This window comes from Crocuta crocuta, unplaced genomic scaffold, assembly GCF_008692635.1.
Source record: "Crocuta crocuta isolate KB4526 unplaced genomic scaffold, BGI_CrCroc_1.0 scaffold339, whole genome shotgun sequence".
In the NCBI taxonomy this organism is placed as follows: Eukaryota; Metazoa; Chordata; class Mammalia; order Carnivora; family Hyaenidae; genus Crocuta; species Crocuta crocuta.
This window is the reverse complement of record NW_027530357.1, coordinates 424,073-444,926: the sequence shown is the minus strand read 5'-3', so window position 1 is coordinate 444,926 and position 20,854 is coordinate 424,073. Positions and strand designations below refer to the sequence as shown.

The window sequence follows — 20,854 nt, the reverse complement described above, 5'->3', positions numbered from 1 at the left end:
TGTTATAACAAGCATTAACAATGTTTAATAATAAGACATTATAAAAAATATTGGGAGGAAAAGTGAACCAGTCACCCCACTTCCCAGATAAAAAGCTGAAGCCCTGAGTGGTTCAGGGGTCTATCAGCAGTCTCCCAGCGAGATCATCATAGGCCCTGAGTGCCATTCGAACCCGGACCCTCAGCAGGTGCAGGTCAGAAAGTGGTCTGTGAACTCCCGGTATTGATGCTTAACCTGGGCTCCGGCAAAGATGTCCCCACCCTCCTCCTAACCTTTCTTGGCATCAGTGAGAAGAGTCGGAGGCAGGGCAGGCAATTCACAGGGCAGCCATTAACCTCTGTGACCTTGGGTATGTCACCTACCCTCTCAGGGGGCTGGACTGGATGCTCTGAGGTCCTTCGTGGCTCCAGCAGCCTTTGGTTTCTTGGTGTGTGAAGGGGTGTGCAGGGGGCTGGAAGAGCGGGCGGAAGGCAGCTGCGGAAGGTTTGTTAATTTCGAACCACCTTCTCCCCGGCCAGTTACTGTGGATGGTGTGGGTACTCCTGGGTACACATAAGGACACACTTGGAGATGAAGCGGTCACGTGGAGAAGTTAAGGTGGGTCCCATCCATTCACGGGCTTGGGAGCATTCATCACCGCCCTACTGGCTGCCAGGCTCTGTGCCGGCACTGTGTGTGGGTGCTCGGATGGTGGGACCTGGCCCCTGTGCTCAGAGAGGCCAGGCTAGGAAGCAGCCTAAGAGGCCACCAGCCCAGAGAATTTCCCACAGTGGCCAACGGAGGGCTGGCACGCTGACTCCTCCATTGGGCTGTCAAGTGACCTGGGCTGAGCTTTTCACCTTCCTGTGTCTCTGCACCCTCCAGAATGAGGTCACAGTGCTGCCTACCTCACAGGGCCCGTGCCACGCTTAGCAGGGTTACTGTGAGCCCGCGGTGCCACGGCGCCGTCACTGTCACTGGGTGCCGAGCACAGTGATCACAGCAAGGGCTTTGGATCTCAGACCAGTCCTGTGAGCTCTCTGGGCTGCAATTTCCTTCTCCATCCAAGCGGGACGATGCTGGTGTCTACCTCCCCAGCGTGATGAGATCACGAGAGAGGAAGTGGCAGGTGTGGGCTGCCCAGGGGCTGCCTCGTGTGCTGGCAGCTGAATGGGCATCTTCCAAAGCTCTTGGCTGTGGCCATGGCCCTTCCCAGGCCCCTCCAGGAGTATATCCTTAAGGTACAGCAGGCTGTGTCTGCAGGGAGGAGGTGGAGGGGGGCAGGTGAAGTGTCCCTGACAAAGCGGTGAAACAGAGCAGCGCACGGGTGCTGGGCATTTCCCCAGCTGCTCACTTCCCTGCTGGGAGTGCTGAGTTCAAGTGAGGCTTCTCAAGGCAGACCGCAGACCCCGGGGAGGCAAGTGCTGGTCTGTGGGGTCTGGACTGCAGTGAAGGAACACCGCAGGCAAGCACCTGACAGCCGGGACCCTGCTGCTCTTCTGCCCCAGATAACACCCTGGGTGGGCTTGCTTGGGCATCTTCCAGATCCTTCCAGCTCATCGTCTCCCCTCCTCTGCTCCAAGGAGCGGGCAGGTCATAAAACTTCAAATTGTCTATAAATATTTGTTATTTGTCCCTCAATGACATGCCATGGATCTTTCGATAATGTTTTAATTTAAAACCCCAGTTTTCAACTCTTTTTAGCTCCAAGGATGTTTTCTGGGAGCTTCGGGGGAAGGGGGTCTCTGTGTTTGCATTGTTTCATTTGTGGACTGGATATTGAGGTTCAGAAGAGGCTGGCTATTGATATAGGATCCAGAGAGACTAATCATTTCTTTCTCTCTCTTAAGTATCTCTAACCTATTTTATTTTATTTTTTATATATTTTTTAAAGTTCACTTATTTTTTTATTANGGGCTTGAACCCACAAATGGTGAGATTATGACCTGAGCCAAGGCCGGATGCTTAACTGACTGAGCCACCCAGGCGCCCCTTAAGTTTATTTATTTATTTTGAGAGACACAGTGAGAACAAGTGGGGTAGGGGCAGAGAGAGAGGGAGAGAGAGAGAGAGAAGGAGAGAGAGAGAATCTGAAGCAGGTTCTGCACTGTCAGCACAGAGCCCAACGTGGGCTCCATCTCACAAACTGTGAGATCATGACCTAAACTGAAATCAAGAGTCGGATGTTCAACAGGCTGAGCCACCCAGGCGCCCCATCTGTATCCTAATTTAGAAAAATCTTTCACTTCTGCTCTATGCTTAATGTAACATTTCTTCCGTTACATATTGAAAGGGATTATTTTAAATTATTTTGTTAACGCTTATTTATTTTGGGGAGAGAGAGCTTGCACTTGCACACAGGGGAGCAGGGGAGAGGCAGAGAGAGGGAGGGACAGAGGATCCGAAGCGGGCTCTGTGCTGTCAGCGGGGCTTGAACTCATGAACCGTGAGCTCATGACCTGAGCCGAAGTCAGACACTTCACAGACTGAGCCACCCAGGTGCCCCAGGGATTATTTTATTTTTGTCTGAATGAGCGCACATTATATATGGAAGGTTTTACAGGTGACGTAGAGAGAGGAGGTTTGCTCAGGGGCACTGAGGGCACAGGGACAGGCTTGAGGCAGCTCACTGCTCAGGAATTTCCACTGAGCCACTGGTCCCTTGCACGTGGGTCATTTCTTGTTTTGTGTGTGTCATTTGCCATTGACGTGGCTCTTCCCTTTGCAATACCAACAAGTTAAATTTAGCCTCTGATGAGTCTGAGCAGAAGGGCTTGTAACACAAGACTGCATCTACAGCCAAGTTTGAACTGTGTCATCGAAATCACAGTGACAATTGTTTAAAGGAGATGTTTACATAAAGGCGGTATTGTGCATACGGGTGTGTGTTATTCTTTCCTTTCAATCTTATCTTTCCTAATAAGGCAGGCAGAGAAAAAACCAAGTCACTATCACTCTGGTGAGATGCCAAGTGCAGACACTGAAGTGAAACCCCTTTCTTGAGAGCCCCCACGTAAAAGTGAGGTATGTTATGACATCTCTCAGGCTGTGTTAGCAGAGAAGTTAGCGTCCCACAGTGTTCAACAGATGTTGGAGTTTTGTCCACAGAGAATAAAAATCCAGAGCAATGCAAGTCAGCTGATGCGAGTTCTTTCCCACCTGATCCTAACTGACTTTGGGTAGGGTAGGGGTGTTTTGAAATACTTTTGTTTCTGGATTTTAATTGTTTTCCCTATTTTGAGGGGGAATATATTAAATTTGGGTCATTTACAGGATGAACTCAGGAGCAGGTTGGTTTGAAACTTTAAAAAATAAATCAGCCTAAGGTGGGGTTTGTTTTGGAGGAAGACAAGGCCATGAAGAATTCTAGAAATTCTGAAGGACTGAGAATTTTGTTCACCTGTTTTATTTTTTTGAATCCTGTTGTTGAAACAGTTAATATATGGTTAGAGCACGGCTAACTGGTGCCCTCAGACAGGGCTGCTTACACAACTCCTAGGAGAGCTCATTGTTCGCATTGTGGCCATGTTGATAGCGCCTCCTGCAGGCGAGGCCCTAGCTGTGCCTCTCAGTGGGAATTCATTTGCAAACATTTGTGTTAGTTTTTGGCTTTTTGCTTGCTGTGAACACAGGCTACACTTATTATCATTGCAATGTTTTCTAGGCAGTGTTTTGGATTCTTTTTATTTATTAAAACTACTTGGAGAAGTATTCATTCTAAGTAGAATCGGTTTGCCTGGGTTCAAGCCTCCAGCTCTGTCACCCTTAAGAAATGTACATCTTTGGGTCATGTTTCTTTATCTGCATTATGTAAATAAAAACAATAGGATTGTTGGGACACCGGGCGGGGGGTGCTCAGTGTAGTAAGCATCCCACTCTTGGTTTTTGCTCAGGTCAGGATCTCATGGTTCAGGAGTTTGAGCCCCACATCGGGCTCTGCATTGACAGCTCAGGGCCTGGTTGGGATTCTCTCTCCCTCTCTCCTCCTTCTCTCTCTGCTCCTACCCTGATCGTGTATTCTCTCTCTCTCAAAAATAAATAAACTTAAAATTAAAAAAAATTAAAAACAATAGGATCGCTATTAAATAAGATAAAAGCACAAAAGAGCACTCAGTGTATGTTGGTCTTACCAGAAAGCTTAAAAAAATGTATTTATTTGAATGTGGCTGACACACAATGTTATATTAGTTTCAAGTGTATGACATAGTGATTAGACAAGTCTATATATGTTATGCTGTGCTCACAAGTGTAGCTACTATCTGTCACCATACATCACTACTACACTATCATTGACTATATTCCTTATGCTGTCCCTTTCATTCCGGTGACTGATTCATTCCATAGCCAGATGCCCAAAAGCAGCCTGTTTAGAGTTACAGGGCAGCCGGGGTCTTCTCTGTCTTGAAAGCACTCACTTTGTCAGGCGACCCATGCGGTCCAAAGTGTGTGATAGAAGCTCTCTGGGGGCAGAGGGACCTGGAGCAAACTTGTCCCTGGGAATAGAGGTGAAAGAATAAGCAAAACCAGGAACTTGGAAGCCAGAAGTTGACGTGATCTCAGGGGCCCTTACCAGTCTCTGCAGTGGTGACATCTGACTCATATTTTAAAATTTACTTATTCTGAGAGAGAGAGAGAGAGAGAGAGAGAGAGAAAGAGAGAGAGAGAGAGAGATGAAAGAGAGAGAGAGAACGCAGAGGCGGGACAGAGGAGGAGAGAGGAGAGAGAAAATCCCAAGCAGGCTCCGCACTGTCAGCTCAGCCCGAGGGAGGGCTGCATCCCACTAACCCTGAGATCATGACCTGAGCCAAAGTCAAGAGTGAGGCTCTGAACCAACTGAGCCACCCAGACGCCCCTGACTCCTATTTTAAATAAATCAGATTTTCCACCACTTCCCTAGAGTGTGTATTCAAGCACATTACATGCTTGTGAGTTTTGCCCGGCTGCCAGTACGTAGGGGGTGCTCTCCTGGGACCCTTCTACTCCGGGCAGGCGAGCTGGGGAAGAGAGTAGCCAAGAGGGGTTTTTTAGTTTAGTTTAGTTTTGTTTTTTACGTCTCCGGCCACTGTCTCCCCGCGCCCAAGGTCAGCTGCGGCTCCATGATTGGCCGGTGNGGGCCGGCACCTGCAGGCTGCTGCACAGCCCGGCCCGAGCCACTCTCGGACCGCGCCTCCGCCTCCCTGTCGCTGCCCTGCTGCGCCCCGGGACCGGGGTCCGCTTCAGGGCGTTCAGGGGTGCATGCACGGCATTCCGGCAGGAGCCGGGTGGGATTGGTCGGCGGGCAGGTCAATATGAGTCCTGCCAAGTGCAAGGTCTGTTTCCCTGATCGCAAGTAAAGTAAGTAAGCCTGCGATTCTAATGACCGTTATCTTTTGCAAACTTGTGCAGCGTGTCCCTCCCCCCCCACGCCCCTAGTCTAGACAAGCTGTGTGACCCCTTCACTCCACCTCCTCTTCCCCGCCCCCACCAAAGAAATGCAGGCTTCAGTTTGGCCGCTGAGGAGATGGAGCCCGCCTTGCAAACCGGGAAGGCCGGATTTGGCGGTGATGTCGATTGGAAGAGGGCGCTCAGGAGCACAAAGGTGTACCCGCCGGCGGGGGCGTCGCTTTCCCCCTCTTCCTCTCCTTTGCCTTGGTGAAGCTGTGATGGTTGCAGAAGCAGTCATCACGAAATGATCGTGAAGCCCGCAGTGTGTACCCGCGCATTCATCCCATTTAAGGTTATTTTCTGAGCGATTACTGCAGGCGGCCCCAGCGCTTCGTGGCCCCACCTGCTTGATTTCTTGTCTTCATTTTATTGCATAAAAAAAAAATTACCAAAGTAATGTTTTGTTTGTTGTTGAAGAGTCAGAAAATTCTAGATAGGCAAAAAGGAGGAACAAAAATCACCCTAAACCACCTCTCCCCATGCTTCCCCGCCCACCCCATGGTCTTTATCAACAGTTGCTGGATAGTTAGTGCAGGGAAGTAAGGTCACTTGGAGCCAGAGGGACCTCAGTGGTTGTTTAGGTTCAAGGTTGAAGAGTTCAGAGAGGGCAGGAGACGTGCCCCAGGAGGGAGGTTGACCTTGAAGTTCTCTGGTCCCTCTGCAAAGGAGAATAACAGCATTCAGAGGGACCCTCCTTGGATTGCTTAAAGCGAGGGCCTGCAGAGGGGCAGGGGTCCCCAGTTTGGATCGTGGTGTTTCTTGTGCACTGAGGTTTTGTGGAACAGGATAGTCACATTTCTGCCCTGATCTGACCCTTCTGGCAAAACCCCTCAAGTCCTACGGTGTACCCAGAGCCGGGCCATGTGGTCTACAAAGGATAGATTTTTTTTTCCTGACCTGTAAGGCTATTTACACAAAAGTTCAACATATAAATCTTGAATCACATTTAATCGACACTGCCTTATTCCGAAAGAATAAACCTGCAAGAATTAGAATCGCCCCATTCCAAGGGACTTGGCTGCCGTGGGAATCCTGCTCAGAACCAAGGCCAGCCGCACGGTTGAAATGTTGGTTGGTGATCTCTTGGTGGCTTTCGCCTCCACCTGCATGTTAAAATTTCCTGCAGGGACTTTTGAAAAATGTAGATGCCTGGGTGAGCCCTATCTCCCTCTTGGTCCATCCCCCCCGCCCCAACAATCCCTCCCGTCCTAGGGATCCTGATTAATTAGTCCAGGTGGGGCCTGGACAGCAGCATTTTTTAAGGTCCCTCGTGATGGAGTGCACAGGCAGGGCCAAAAAGCACGGCTTTACTCCGAGTTGGTGAACTGTTTCTGTCAAGGGCCAAAGAGTAAATATTTTCAGATTTGTGGCCATACAGTCTCTGTCACAGCTCACTCAGCTCTGCCATTTACTGCTCTAGCAGACACGGATAACACAACATAATTGAGAGGGCCTGACTGTATTCCATTCAGACTTTATTTATTGGCCCTGAAGTTGAAAATTCACATAATTTTCTCATGTCACAAAATAAGATTCTTTTTTTAAAATTATTTTTTGTCTTTATTTTATTTTGAGAGACAGAGACAGAGAGCGAGTGGGGGAGGGATAGAGAGAGAGGGAGACACAGAATCTGAAGCAGGCTCCAGGCTCTGAGCTGTCAGCACAGAGCCTGACGCGGGGCTCGAACCCACAGACTGCGAGATCATGACCTGAGTTGAAGTTGCATGCTTAACCGACTGAGCCACCCAGGCACCCTACAAAATAAGATTCTTGCAAATATTTAAAAATGTAAAAACCAGGGGCACCTGGGTGGCTCAGTCGGTTGAGCATCTGACTCTGGCTCAGGTCATAATCTCATGGTTCGTGAGGTCAAGCCCCACATCGGGCTCGCTGCTGTCCGAACAGAGCCCCCTTCAGATCTCTGTCTCCCTCTCTCTGCCCTACCCCCCACTTGCACGCTCTCAAAAGGAAACATTTAAAAAATAAAAAATAAAAATAAATAAAAATGTAAAAACCATTATTAGCTTGTGGGAGGTACAAACAGCCTGTGGCAGCCTGGATTTGGGTTTTGGACCCTAGTTTAAGGACTCCTGGCCTAGCCAAGGTGGCCATCCCAGGAAGCGCCGAGGGGGCAGGTGGCCTGGGAGAATTCCAAGGGTCTGTGTGTCTGGGAGCCCAAAGATGAGTTCAGAATGATCAGCCTTTCACTAAGCTATGCAGTGTCCTTCCTTCCTTGCTTGGTGATAATAATAAGTAAATAACTTTACTCCATCAGGTCATCAGCTCTCAGCAGTTACCACGCCTCTTTTTTGAAAGAGAAAGGAGAGGTATGGACGCAAGGGCTGGTTGATGTCAGGGCCCAGAGGCCCCATCCTGGGCTCTTCTCAAGGTTTCCCTGCAGAGAGGCACCCCCGCTAAAGCTCTTTACAGCCTGTGAAGCCCAGTGCTGAACCCTGGACACACACTCAAGGAAGCAGACACTATTAATATCGTTAATATTGTCCTCCTATGAGGGAACTGAGCAACGCCTACTAAAGCAGCTTTCCCAAGAGTACACAGGTCAGGAATGGTAGATTCTGCATTTAAAGCCTGGAAGGGTGGCTCTAATCTACGATTAGATCTACCATTAGAAACCGTAGGGTTTCTCAGCTGTGGAACTGTTAACGTTTGGGGCCCTGTAACTCTTTGCGGTGAGGGGTTGTCCTGAGCACCCTAGAATATTCAGCAGCAACCCTGGCCTCTGCCTACTAGACGCCAGAAGCACTGCCCACCCCCCACCTTAGTTGTGACCACAAAAAAAAAATGTCTGCAAACATGGCCATATGTCCGCTGGGGACAAATCTGCCCCCAGCAAAAACCTTGCCGTCTACATATTGCCTCTCAAATATAAGTGCTTGTTTTCTAAAATCCAGACAACAGAGATACTCCCATTTATCTTAAATATCTTTCTGCCTCAAACTTAGATTCAGAAGGTCAGAGTCGGATTGGAAGCCCACACTTGCTGGCTGTGTGACTTGAGGTCACTGGGGCTCTATGAGCCTCAGTTTCTTCATTGTGAACAGGAAATGGCGGCCTCCCCTGCACAGGGCTCTGGGGACTCATGAGAAGCCCCCTGTGTCTGATTCACTGTGACACTTGAGATGTTTATTCCTTCCCTCTGGGTGTTTCTGCCTGAGCTTGTGTCTGAGCAGCTGACCGTGTTTGGTGTTTGGCGGATAGCTCTGTGGCGTAGTTGATTGCACCTGAAGCCATTTCCAAAGTCACCCTGGAATATTTCAGCCTTCACACTTGCCTTACAACATACGCCAGTTGACAGTCCTCCAGAGCCAATGTTGGTTGGCCTCCAACTTTGTCAAAAACGAATAAAAATAGCCACTGGCCTGGAGACCGGGTCTGAAACAAGGCCCCTCTGGCAGCATTGTGTGTTCGCCCGCCTAGTTATGATGGGCTTGTGACCCACCTGCTGGAGGGGCTCTGTCGCCATGTTTGAAATCAAAATGGCAGCTGGGAATGGTTTTTCCAGGCTACAAAATGGTGTTCTTCTCCTGGTTGACTTTTTCTTTGTTGTGCTTTAGGTCAGTTTGCTGGAGTGTTAGTGTTTGTGTGCATGGAAATGGGATGTCTGAGACTATCTGAAGCCAAAAGATGAAGCCAGCCAGTTGGGGAAGGCTGTAGACAAGAGTAGGGGGAGAGTGGATGGATGGGGAGCAGACCCTGGGCAGAGGGGTGGCTGAAGTGTTTCCTGGAGAGGCTGGGAGATCAAAACCCCAGAACCTCTTGGCTTCACTCCACTGAAATGATAATACAGAGTTTACCGTGTGCCAGACACCATTTTTTACTTTCTGTATATTATTTAACCTTCAAACCCGGTGAAGTACGTGTTAATAACCTCACTTGCAATTAAGGATATTGAGTGCCTTGCCCCGTGGATGCCAGAATGGCTAGAGCTTTCAGCATCCCTATTACAAAATCCATAGCTTTATTTTCTTATTGAAAATAATACATCGGGGCACCCGGGTGGCTCAGTCGGTTAAGCGTTCGACTCTTGATTTCGGCTCCGGTCATGATCTCACAGTCTCATGAGTTCGAGCCCCGTGTCAGACACTGAGCTGACAGCGCAAAGCCTGCTCGGAATTCTCTCTGTCCCTCTCCCACTTGCACTCTCTCTGTCTCTCTCAAAATAAATGAAGTTAAAAAAAGAAAATAGAATTTATTACTGCCGGAAATTTAACAAATATAAAGGAAGAGAAGAACACACAAACCACCCATAATTCCACCACCAGGGTGGTGCCATTACCATTATAAGGGCCATTACCATTTGGGTGTCTCTTTCCCTACATCAGAGGCCTGCAGGTTAGGGCCCTCAGGCCACATCTGGTGATTTTTGTAAATAAATAAACTTCCTGAAAACAAACTGAGCTCCTTGCTGGTTGATGGCATGTCATTTGCAAGACGATATTTGCCTCTTCCAAAGTACCACTCTCTAAGTCCTGTTTTGCTTCAGCGATTCTGTCCTCGGAGGTTCTAGAAGAAAAGCCGCTTGCAGTTGATGGCAGGCAGTGAGGTTATTTCCAGGGCCAGACACCCCACGTTCATTTGTTCATTCAGGCACCACGGATGAGCCCAGCAGAATGGGGAGAGGCTTTATTGAAAATACATATCCTTTTGTGGCTCAGAAGCACATCATTCATTTCTCTTTTTGTTCCCCTGGCCCAGAACTCCCATTTCTTCCCTCTGGTAGGCAGAGCTTCGGTGGCTCGTGCTGCAGGGTGGGGGGCACACAGCATATTCGTAGCAGGCTTTTCCCAAGGGATACTAGACTGGACACAGAGACTTTGTGCAGCAGAAAATGCCCACATCTGGGGCGCCTGGGTGGCTCAGCTGGTTAAGTGTCCAACTTCGGCTCAGGTCATGATATCTTGGTTCATGAATTCGAGTCCCGCGTCGGGCTTGGTGCTGACAGCCCAGAGCCTGGAGCCTGCTTCAGATTCTGTGTCTCCCTCTGTCTCTGCCCCTCCACCGCTCACACTCTGTCTCTCTCTGTCTCTCAAAAATAAATAAACATTTAAAAAAGAAAAATAAAACACCCACATCCAACATTTCCTGGTGCGATGGAAACAACCCCAGGCCTGCTGATTTACTTAGTGACCTATTGCCTGTGTGGACCTCAGTGTGGCCACCTACAAAATGGAATTTCTCTTCCCCGGTCAGGTTTTTGCTCCCATTTTTGCTGTTTCTTGCTCAGATAATAGGTGGCATGCTGGTAGTGTTCCTTATGACCAATCAGTTCTTCACCAAACATTTTGGTCCCCTGACCCACTCACCCCTGCCCTCAACATGCCTGGTGACACAGCCACTGGTCACACCTGTGGGTGGTTAACCTCTAGCTTAATTCCTGGCAGATGAATGCCCCATTGCTGCATTAAGAAAGTGGACTGAATATTCATGCCTGACTCTCTACCTGTCCACATCCCACTAAGTGACAGCAAAAGAGATTTTAAAAATTTTATTTAAGTTAAAAAAAATTTTTTTTACATTTATTTATTTTTGAGAGACAGAGTGCAAGCAGGGGAGGAGCAGAGAGAGAGGGAAACACAGAATCTGAAGCAGGCTCTAGGCTCTGAGCAAGCAGTCAGCACAGAAGCAGGTGTGGGGCTCGAACCCACAAACTGTAAGATCATGACCTGAGCTGAAGTCGGACGCTTAACCGACTGAGCCACCCAGGCACCCCCAATTTTATTTGTTTATTTGTTTTGAGAGAGAGAGAGCAAACAGGGGAAAGGCAGAGAGAGGGAGAGGGCAAGAGAGAATTCCAAGCAGGCTCTGTATGGCCGGTGCAGAGCCCGACGCGGGGCTCGATCCCATAAACCATGAGATCCTGACTTAAGTAGAAATCAAGAGTCAGGTGCTTAACTGGCTGAGCCACCCAGGCGCCCGTAATTTTTTTTTTTTTTTTTTTAAGAGAGATGGGAACCCGTCAAGCCTGGCAGAACAGGAAAGGAGATTAGCAGTCCTATTTTGGAGGCCTGAAGTGGGTGGTCTGGCAGTAACTGGCTTAGCAGAACCAAGAGGGCTGAGTCATAAAGTGGTCGTGAGGACCACTGAGAACCTACTGGAACCGCACCCTGAAAGGCGCGGGGACTGGCAGCCTCAGGTGCCTGCGCACCTGGGCGTAAAGGGGGGAGGTACCAACATAAGAATTGGGTACAAGATGCCTAGATCTTCTTGTCTGCTTTGCCCGGTGGGGGCTTGTCCACTCTCATGCCCACAGAAAGTAGGTGGTTCGTTCCCTGGAGGGAAAAGCAGAGGGTCCTGGGACTAGGGGCCGATGGGCACAGTGGAAGGTGTGGGGCCTGGATCCAAACATAACGATCAGGGTCTGTATAGGTTACAGGTGCCGAAACCTGTCCTGTCTCCCCACCCCAGACCTTCCTACCACTTCCCTCCCCACTGGCTGCTAGCCAGTTGAGAATTGGACCATTGAAAGAAGACGACTCTAAGTGTACTTGGGGTTCCCTGGTACACAGCAGCCCTCCTCCCCAAGATCCTGAGCGTGGAGCTCAGGGTCCACTGGCCTCACCTCTTTATCTTCTGTCAGCCCTTTGGTTCTTGCTCTTGGCCACGAGGAAGTGACTGAGGCTTACCAAACCTTTGGGGACAGTTTTTAATGTGGAAGACAGGCCACAAACAAACAGACACGGGAGACTTGGAAGAAACTGAAACCATGCCAGGAGAAGGGAACAGGGAAGAGCTACATTATTACCCTCACTGAAGTGAGGCGGGATGTTGCACACACAGGCATCGGATGTGTGAATAGGAAACTGCCTGCCGTTAATGGGCTCTTGGTATTAAAAACACGACAGTGGGTTAGGAGAAAAGGCTGAAGGAATTGGCCAGAAAGTGGAAGCCAAGAGATAGGAAATAGAGGAGAGGAAACATACAGAAATGTGCAAGCCAGTCGAAGATTTTTGGCATCCAAATAATAAGGCTTCTGGAAAAAATAGAGGAAAAGGAGGGAGGGAAGTCATTTGAAGGAAATATTTGCAGGCAAATTCCAGGATGTGAGCTTGTACATTGAAGAAGCCTGATAGATGCACAGCCCCCTGTTGGAAGCAGACATATACCTGAGCACATCCCTGTGAAACCGCAGGCTACAGAAGACAGATACAAAGTCCTATAAGCTTTTGGATGTGGAAAACAAAAACAAAAACAGATCACCCATGAAGGGTCAAAGTATCAGAACAGCTCTAGTTCTAGCATCCTCAGAAGCCACAACACAGTGTTGCAAGGCTTCCAAAACTCTGAAGGAGAAGGTTTTCCCTGATAGAGTTCTGTACGCAGCCCAATGATAGGGTCAAATGTGAGGGCAGAAGACAGTTTCATAACATGCAAGACGATGAGACATTTACGACCCCCACCCCCGACTCCCAAACACCTTTTCTTAGAAGGCTACTGAAGGATGTCTTCCCCTGAAACAAGAGAATAAACCAAAGAAGAGCGACACTTGGGGGGAGACAAGAAACTAAGATCCAGCATAGAATCAAAGGGAATCTCCAGGGTGATAGTGATGAGGTAGCTTGGTGCAGCCTGGAGTAGGACAGGCACGTGAGGATGTCATCGTCCCATGTCCTGCCATCTTTTCAGCCAGTTGGAACTGCTGGAGGCTATATTCCAACAAAATAAGGGCGGGAGAAAGAGGGAGCCATGTGATCCGTCAAATGAGAGATCACACCCCGAGGAAAGGCAGAAGGAATCCCAAGGATGTCAGCAAAGGAGGTCCCAGAATGACAGCTGCGTTGGGGGTCTGGAGAACAGGCGGGCGGGATGGGAGGAGAGAGTAAAGGCCTCCAGGAGGGATGTTGCCAATGAAAGATAAAGGAGCAGCTCAATTAGCTACAGTGAGTAGCTGCATTAACAACAGGTGCAAGAGCTGTGCGACTGAAAACCCCGCCGTCTCCATGAAAAAAAAAAAGAGAGGAAAGAAAGGAAGGCAAGAAGAAAGGAAAGAAAGAAAGAAAAAGAGAAAGAAGGAAGAAGAAAGAAAGAGAAAAAAAGAAAAAGGAAGGAAGGAAGGAAAGAAAGAAAGAAAGAAAGAAGAAAGAAAAAGAGAAAGGAAGGAAGGAAGAAGAAGAAAGAAAAGAANGAAAGAAGGAAGAAGAAAGAAAGAGAAAAAAAGAAAAAGGAAGGAAGGAAGGAAAGAAAGAAAGAGAAAGAAAGAAGAAAGAAAAAGAAAGGAAGGAAGGAAGAAGAAGAAAGAAAAGAGAGAAAAAGAAAGAAAGAAAAAGAGAGGAAGGAAGGCAGGCAGGAACATCTGGTCTACCCCAGCCCTCATCTGTGAATAGTCCTGGACTCGTGATGCACCACATACTGAATTTGTCAGAGTGTAGCATGCCTGTGTTGAGAGATTGAGGGATGGGAAGCAGATGGGGTGACTGAGTAAGACCACTCATTCCTCGTCCCTCGAGATCAGAGAGCCATAGATGGTGTCTCAAAAGATGTCTCAGGGGCGCCTGGGTGGTTCAGTCGGTTAAGTGTCTGACTTCGGCTCAGGTCATGATCTCACGGTTCGTGGGTTCGAGCACTGCATTGGGCTCTGTGCTGACAGCCAGCTCAGAGCCTGGAGCCTGCTTCAGATTCTGTATCTTGCTCTCTCTCCGAACCTCACCTGCTCACTCTCTCTCTCTCTCTCTCTCTCTCTCTCTCAGAAATAAATAAAAACATTAAAAAAAAAAAGATGTCAGAACTTGGACATGGGAGACACATAACTCTGGTTTTCTTGTCATATTTTGGAGCCATACTCCAGATCAGCGCGGTCTAATAAAAGTATAACGTAGGCTATATACGTAATTTAAAATTTTCTAATAGTCACTTAAAAAAAAAAGACGGGTGCCTGGGTGGCTCAGTCGGTTAAGCATCCAATTTTGTCTCAGGTCTGATATCGCTGTTTGTGGGTTCGAGCCCTGTGGTGGGCTCTCTGCTGACAGCTCAGAGCCTGGAGCCTGCTTCATATTGTGTATCTCCCTCTCTCTCGGCCTCTTCCCTACTTGTACTCTGTGTCTCTCTCAAAAATAAATAAACACTAAAAAAAAAAGTAAAAAGAAATATATCTAAATATATTTCTCAATATCATCTAAAATAGGATTTCTTTTTTTTGAGGATTTTTGTTTTATATATCACGTAAGTATAAAATCATATGCATACACAGTATGTGCTATACCAGCCTTTAAAACTCTGTATCTAAAATCTCAAAGGCTCAGAAAATATTTTTCAGAATTTCTTTTTTTATAATCAATGTTTACTATATTTTATTTTATTCTATTATTTTTTTACTATAGTTTATAATAAGTTTTAATTTTTTACATTGAAATCCAAGTTAGTTAACATATAGTGTAATGATAATTTCAGGACTAGAATTTAGTGATTCATCACTTACATATAATACCCGTGCTCATCCCAATAAGTACCCTCCTTAATGCCCATCACTCATTTAGTCCATCCCCCCCCACCTCCCCTCCAGCACCTTCAGTTTATCTCTGCATATAAGAGTCTCTTATAGTTTGTCTCCCTCTCTGTGTTCATATTATTTTTGCGTCCCTTCTCCTATGTTCATCTGTTTTGTATCTTAAATTCCACATATGAGTGAAATCATAGGATACTTGTCTTTCTCTGACTTATTTTGCTTAGCATAATACACTCTAGCTCTGTCCACATTGTTGTAAATTCTTTTTGATTGCCGAGTAATATTCCATTGTATATATATACCACCTCTTCTTTACCCATTCATCTGTCGATGGACATTTGGGCTCTTTCCATACTTTGGCTATTGTCAATAGTGCTACAATAAATAGGATTTCAATGTACAATCAATATAAAAAATGTTGGTAAGGGGGCGCCTGGATGGCTCAGTTGGTTAAATGTTTGACTCGAGTTTGGCTCAGGTCATGATCTCATGGTTCATGAGTTCAAGTCCCACATCAGGCACTGCCCTGACAGTGTGGACCCTGCTTAGGATTCTCTCTCCCTCTCTCTCTGTCCCTTCCCCTCTCTAAATAAATAAATGAACTTAAAAAAAAAAAAAAAAAAAAGGATGTCACCCAAGGTGGTACTCACACCTTGTTCAGAACTACGGAGAGGTAGAAATGCCAGAAAAGTGATTTCCTCTGGTGGCTCTGGAAGCGAAGGGCAAAGAACCACCATTTGACAGTTATACATTTTGTTGTTGTTGTTTTCAGCTCCAAAATGTTTGATATATGTGTACAAGAAAGGGCATGAAAGACAAGTCTAAAGTATTAGACTGCATGGGCTTGCTCCCTGTTCATAAACCCCTCCCCATACGCTTTTCAGTAATATTTGAGTTTCTAAGTTGGGAGCATATAAAGTAAAACTTAATTAAAGATTAAAGATCTTCAGTGTACAGCTTGGGCCATGCCAGGGGCTGCTCCTGCACTGGGTTCTTGAGTCTCCTCATGAAATGCTTCAAGGTCCCTGGTGGAGACTTCAAAGCAGAGGGGGCTGATGGGCTCCCACTTCTCTGTTGACGTTGCCTTCGTGGGTGCCGGGCACCCGACTCCCTTCCCCAGCAGCCCAGGCTCCATGGCTTATGGGGGCCTGTCCCGTTCCCTCCGCAGACCCAGCATGTCCGGACTCCACCTGGTGAAGAAGGGCCGAGAACTGAAGAAGGTGGACCTGCACAGGGACTTTACCGTGGCCTCCCCGGCTGAGTTTGTCACGCGCTTTGGGGGAGATCGGGTCATTGAGAAGGTACACATGGGGTCCTGGTAGTCGGGGTGGGGTAGGGCCCCTCCTGCCAGCTGGAGGCGGGAGAGCCTGCTTTGGGCTCATCATTACATTGCAGAGAGAGGGCCAGGCCACTTGCTGGGTGCCACTTGCTGGAATTCATCCGCTTTTAACCCTCTCAACAGCCGGAAGCAACAGGTGCATCAGCCCCATTTCACAGAAGAGGAGATGGAGGTCTGAAAAGACACCAAGGGGCTTTCATGCAAGGGGCTGCTTTCTAGGTTATTGGGGGCAGGCATAAAAGCCCGGCCCTGCCCTTCCAAGGCATAGAGCTCCTTTCAGGAGAGGAAGCCCGAGTACTGAATAACGATAATGAAGGGAAACTGCTACCTTTGGCCATTTAGAAAGGCTTTTCCATCATTTCCCGGTCCAGCGGGTTAAGTCTCTGGCCACAGATTGAGTATTCCCGTCATATCTGTGGAGGAGCTAAGATGCAGAGATTTGACATTGGTTGTACAGAGTCATGTGGCCAGTTAGGGCTGGGGTTGGGACTTGAACCCAGGTCAGTTTGACTAGAGGGCCTTGTTCTTTTCCATTATGACTCCAGGATGGTGGTGGTGGGTAATTATAATAACAACAGTAGCTACTGGTTTTTGAGGACCTACTCGACCAGGCATCCTGGTAACTGCTTTCCACCATCGTATCTCATTTATCCACCCCCCTCCCAGTCCCGTTGGGCCATATTATTTTGCAGAAGAGGAAACTGAGGCCCAGGGAAGGGTGGTGGCTTGCCTGGGTCTTATAGCTGGTCAGTGGCAGGGCTGGGATTTGAACCCTGGTTGTCAGAGTCCAGAGCCCATGTCCTGTCTCCAGAGTCCCAAGTGCAATATTGAGTGTTAGAGACTCGTTTGTTCCTGAACTTGACTGCTACTTGGTTGCTGGCGGCAAATACTGACTCCTCTGCTCAACCCTAGACCCTCAGAGTTAGAATCACCTGGGTGGAGATCCAGAAGCTGCACGTTTGTCACACTTGCCAGGGGAACTGTGTTGCATCTGGCCCAACTTGGGGTGGCCGGCACGCAGCCCTTGGGAGCCGAGAGACTGAGTGGCCCCTGAAGGCCTTAGCCCAGAGAGCTGCTGCACTTTGTGACTTTGGACTTGACCGTGACTTGCCCTCTCCCCTAGACTCCTTGTGGGAAAGCTGCACCTGTTGAGACTGGAATGGCCAGCCAGCTCACAGTGGCCTTCTCCCCACCGGATTGTGCTAGAACAAATGGGGCCCAGGGAAACTGGCCGTCCTGGGGTTGCCCAGAGCCCTTCCTCCTTGACCATGCCTTGCCCTGCCATTCTGTCATTGCTCTGCAGGAGGCTGTTTTAAAAGGAGGGAGCAGCAGGGGCGCCTGGGTGGCTCAGTCGGTTAAGTGTCCGACTTTGGCTCAGGTCATGATCTCACCGCTTGTGGGTTCGAGCCCCGCATCAGGCTTTGTGCTGACTGCCAGCTCAGAGCCTGGAGCCTGTTTCAGATTCTGGGTCTCCCTTTCTCTCTGCCCCTCCCCCACTCTGTCTTTCTCTCAAAAATGAATAACTGTTAAGAAAAAAATTAAAAAGAAAAAAAGGAGGGAGCAGCAAACCAGAGCTCTGGGCTTCATCTGCTGTGGCCACTCACAGGATATAACCCCTGGGCTCAGTTTCCCCTTCTGTAAAATAGTGGCAATCGCATCCCCAATCTCTAAAGACACTTGTCCTTCAGGACCTTAAAATTATGTTCTCGTTCTGTAAGTCAGAGGTTCGAAGCCATATGCCTTTTTCTTTTTAACAGGAAAACTAGACCTTAATTTTATTTCTTAGCGACCAGCCAGGAGGGTGGCCAGTCTGAGCCCCTTATGTGGGGGTCTGCCTGATGGCACACAGGAAGTTCTGGTACATTAAGAATTGAAACCAGAACCTTTTTGTTGCTCTCAGTTGCTGAGGATGGCTAGGCTTACTGGCTTTCCTCCTTACCAAGTCTGGGGCCTTTAACCTCCAAAGTGCAGAGGCAGCCATGGGGGCCAGTTCAGAGCACAGGGCAGACTGGGCAGGGCTCACGAGTCCCATCCCTGCCATGAACTAGCTGAATGGCCTTGAGCAACTGTCCTAACACTCTCAGTTTTAGTATCTTTAACCCCAAATAGAGATAAGAATACAGCTACTTTCAGGGGCTGTTGTGAGGATGAAATGAAATAATGCTGGTGGAATATATTGTACTGTAGCTTGGTATATATAAGCATTCAGAAATGTTAGGTGATCATCATGGTGCCAGTAGAAGAATAAAAAAATCATTCATTCATCCCATTCTGTCCATCCTGCCACTCCTGTCCCTCTGTCTATCCATCCATCCATCCATCCATTCACCTACCCATCCATCCATTCACCTACCCAGCCGCCCATCCATCTAGCCATCCACCACCCATCCATTCATCTGTCCATCCATCCATCCATCCATCCATCCATCCATCCATCCATCCTTCCTTCCATCCATCCATCCATCCAGTCCTCTACCTGACCCTTCATCCATCCATCCCCCCATCATCTATTCATGCAGCCAGCAGACTCTGAGCACCTCTCTGCCAGGCTGTGTGCTGTAGAGATCCAAAGAGTTACCTCAGGAGGCTCTGCAGCTGTGAGATGGACCCCAGGGGAGCATGCAGCTCCCAGCACAGGTAGGTGTGCAGCTCCGGCCCCTCCTCATTTTCCCTGTCCAGGTGCTCATCGCCAACAATGGCATCGCCGCCGTGAAGTGCATGCGCTCCATCCGCAGGTGGGCCTATGACATGTTCCGCAACGAGCGCGCCATCTGGTTTGTCGTCATGGTGACCCCAGAGGACCTGAAGGCCAATGCAGGTACTTGAGCCTTGACTTCTTCCCTTCCTGCCACTCCGTGTCCCTACCTACCCTCTCCTCCTCCATTTTGTCTAGGCAAGTCCTTCCTGGACCCCAGAGTCCCAGGGTGCCTCTCCTGAGCCCACATTTATTTGCCCTTTCTTCTTTATTTAATTAAAAATGCAAGGGCACCTGGGTGGCTCAGTTGGTTAAGCGTCTGACTCTTGATTTTGGCTCAGGTCATGATCTCATGGTCTGTGAGACTGAGCCCCGCACTGGGCTCTGTGCGACTGTGTGGAGCCTGCTTGGGATTCTCTCCTCCTCTCTCTGCCACTCTCGTGTTCTTTCTCTCTCAAATAAATAAACTGGAAAAAAATGCAAATGGTTAATACACAAAGTGGAAATCCTATCTTTGAGAAATGTCCAGTGTTCCAGCAGCGTGGTCTTTCTTCCTCCGGGAGTTCTTTCTTGAAATAATAATGTATATTATTTCAACCATTCATGTTTCTGTTCATTTGTTTCTCTATGTCTGTTAGCATGGCTCATTCTGTGAATAATTGTTGGACAATTTTGCTTTTTTTCCCGGACAGTCACATCCCTTTATAGACTTTTTCCACACAGTAGCCAAAGTGATTGGTTTTTTTTTTTTAATTAAAAAAATTTTTTTAAATGTTTTATTCTGAGAGAGAGACAGCGTGAACAGGGGAGGGTCAGGGAGAAAGGGAGACACAGAGTCTGAAACAGGCTCCAGGCTCTGAGCTGGCTGTAAGCACAGAGCCCGACGCGGGGCTTGAACCCACAAACTATGAGATCATGACCTGAGCCGAAGTCGGATGCTTAACCGACTGAGCCACCCAGGCGACCTGCCAAAATGATCTTTTAGAAACCCAGCCTCAGGGCCTGTCAGCTCCTCCTCAGAGCTTCTGAGGCTGTGGTCCTGTCCCCTGCCCTCCCCCCTGAACGGTCCCTGAACAGAGGCCCTGGGCTCTGCTCTTCCCTGATACAGCTTTCTTCTCTCTTTTCTTTCATGTTTATTTTGAGAGAGAGAGAGAAAGAGCGTGTGGGGGAGGAGCAGAGAAAGAGGGAGGAAGAGAATCCCAAGCAGACCCCGCACCGTCAGCATGGAGCCCGATGCGGGGCTCAAACTCCGTGAGTTGAGCTGAGATAAGCTGAGTTGAGATAAGAGTCAGATGCTTAAGCGACTGAGCCACCCAGATGCCTCAAGAGGCAGCCTCCTTCTAACTCAGAGGACAGACTTGATTGCCAGCGCCATCTGACAGACGAGGCAGTGAGGCACGGGCATAAGTTGTTCGTCCAGGGTTGTACAGCCAGTATGTGGCATGGACGGAATTGGAACCCCAGTCTGTCTGAATCCACAGCCTCATTCCGTGGGGTTCCCATCACACTCAGACTAAAATTCCGCGCCCTCATCAGGCCAGTTAAGGTGCCTCATGACACAGCTCTGCTGGCCTCCTGACCGCATCTGGTGCCCCTCACGCTCCATCCCCGGGTCCCAGCCACAGTGGCCTCAGCCATTCCTGGGCCGGCTGAGCCCCTTCCTCTCCCATAACCTTGGAACATGCTGGATCTTTCACTGATGACGCTTGCCCTCCTCCCACCTCACCCCCCAGCCTTCCTGCAGAGCAGGCCTCCCCGCCTCCCCGCCCCAGCCTTTGAGTTGCTGACCCCGTTTGGTGCTATTGTGCCTGTTTTCTTGCTTATCTTCTCAGACAGTAGAGTAAAACCCAGGGATGGGAGAGGGCTTGTCTGCCTGCCTTCTCACTTTGTAACCTGCGGGACCTCTCCCGTGGCCGCCTCCGTGGCCAGTACTCCTGTGTTGCGTGAACATCGGAGG

At 48.7% G+C, this 20,854-nt stretch overlaps 1 protein-coding gene across 5 annotated transcripts in view; it reads left to right on the top strand.

The window, feature by feature from the left end:
* The window catches only part of ACACB (acetyl-CoA carboxylase beta), a 125,178-nt gene that overhangs the window by 29,947 nt on the left and 74,377 nt on the right, over positions 1-20,854 (top strand). For 4 of the 5 annotated variants that reach the window (XM_077765951.1, XM_077765950.1, XM_077765952.1 and 1 more), the window contains exons 1-3: positions 971-1,220; positions 16,032-16,164; positions 18,882-19,020. In XM_077765951.1, coding sequence (XP_077622077.1) covers positions 1,150-1,220; positions 16,032-16,164; positions 18,882-19,020 — 343 coding nt within the window. In that variant the 5' untranslated portion in view covers positions 971-1,149. Of the gene's footprint in view, positions 1-970; positions 1,221-16,031; positions 16,165-18,881; positions 19,021-20,854 lie in introns of those variants that run through there. The other variant, XM_077765954.1, reaches the window with a different exon arrangement.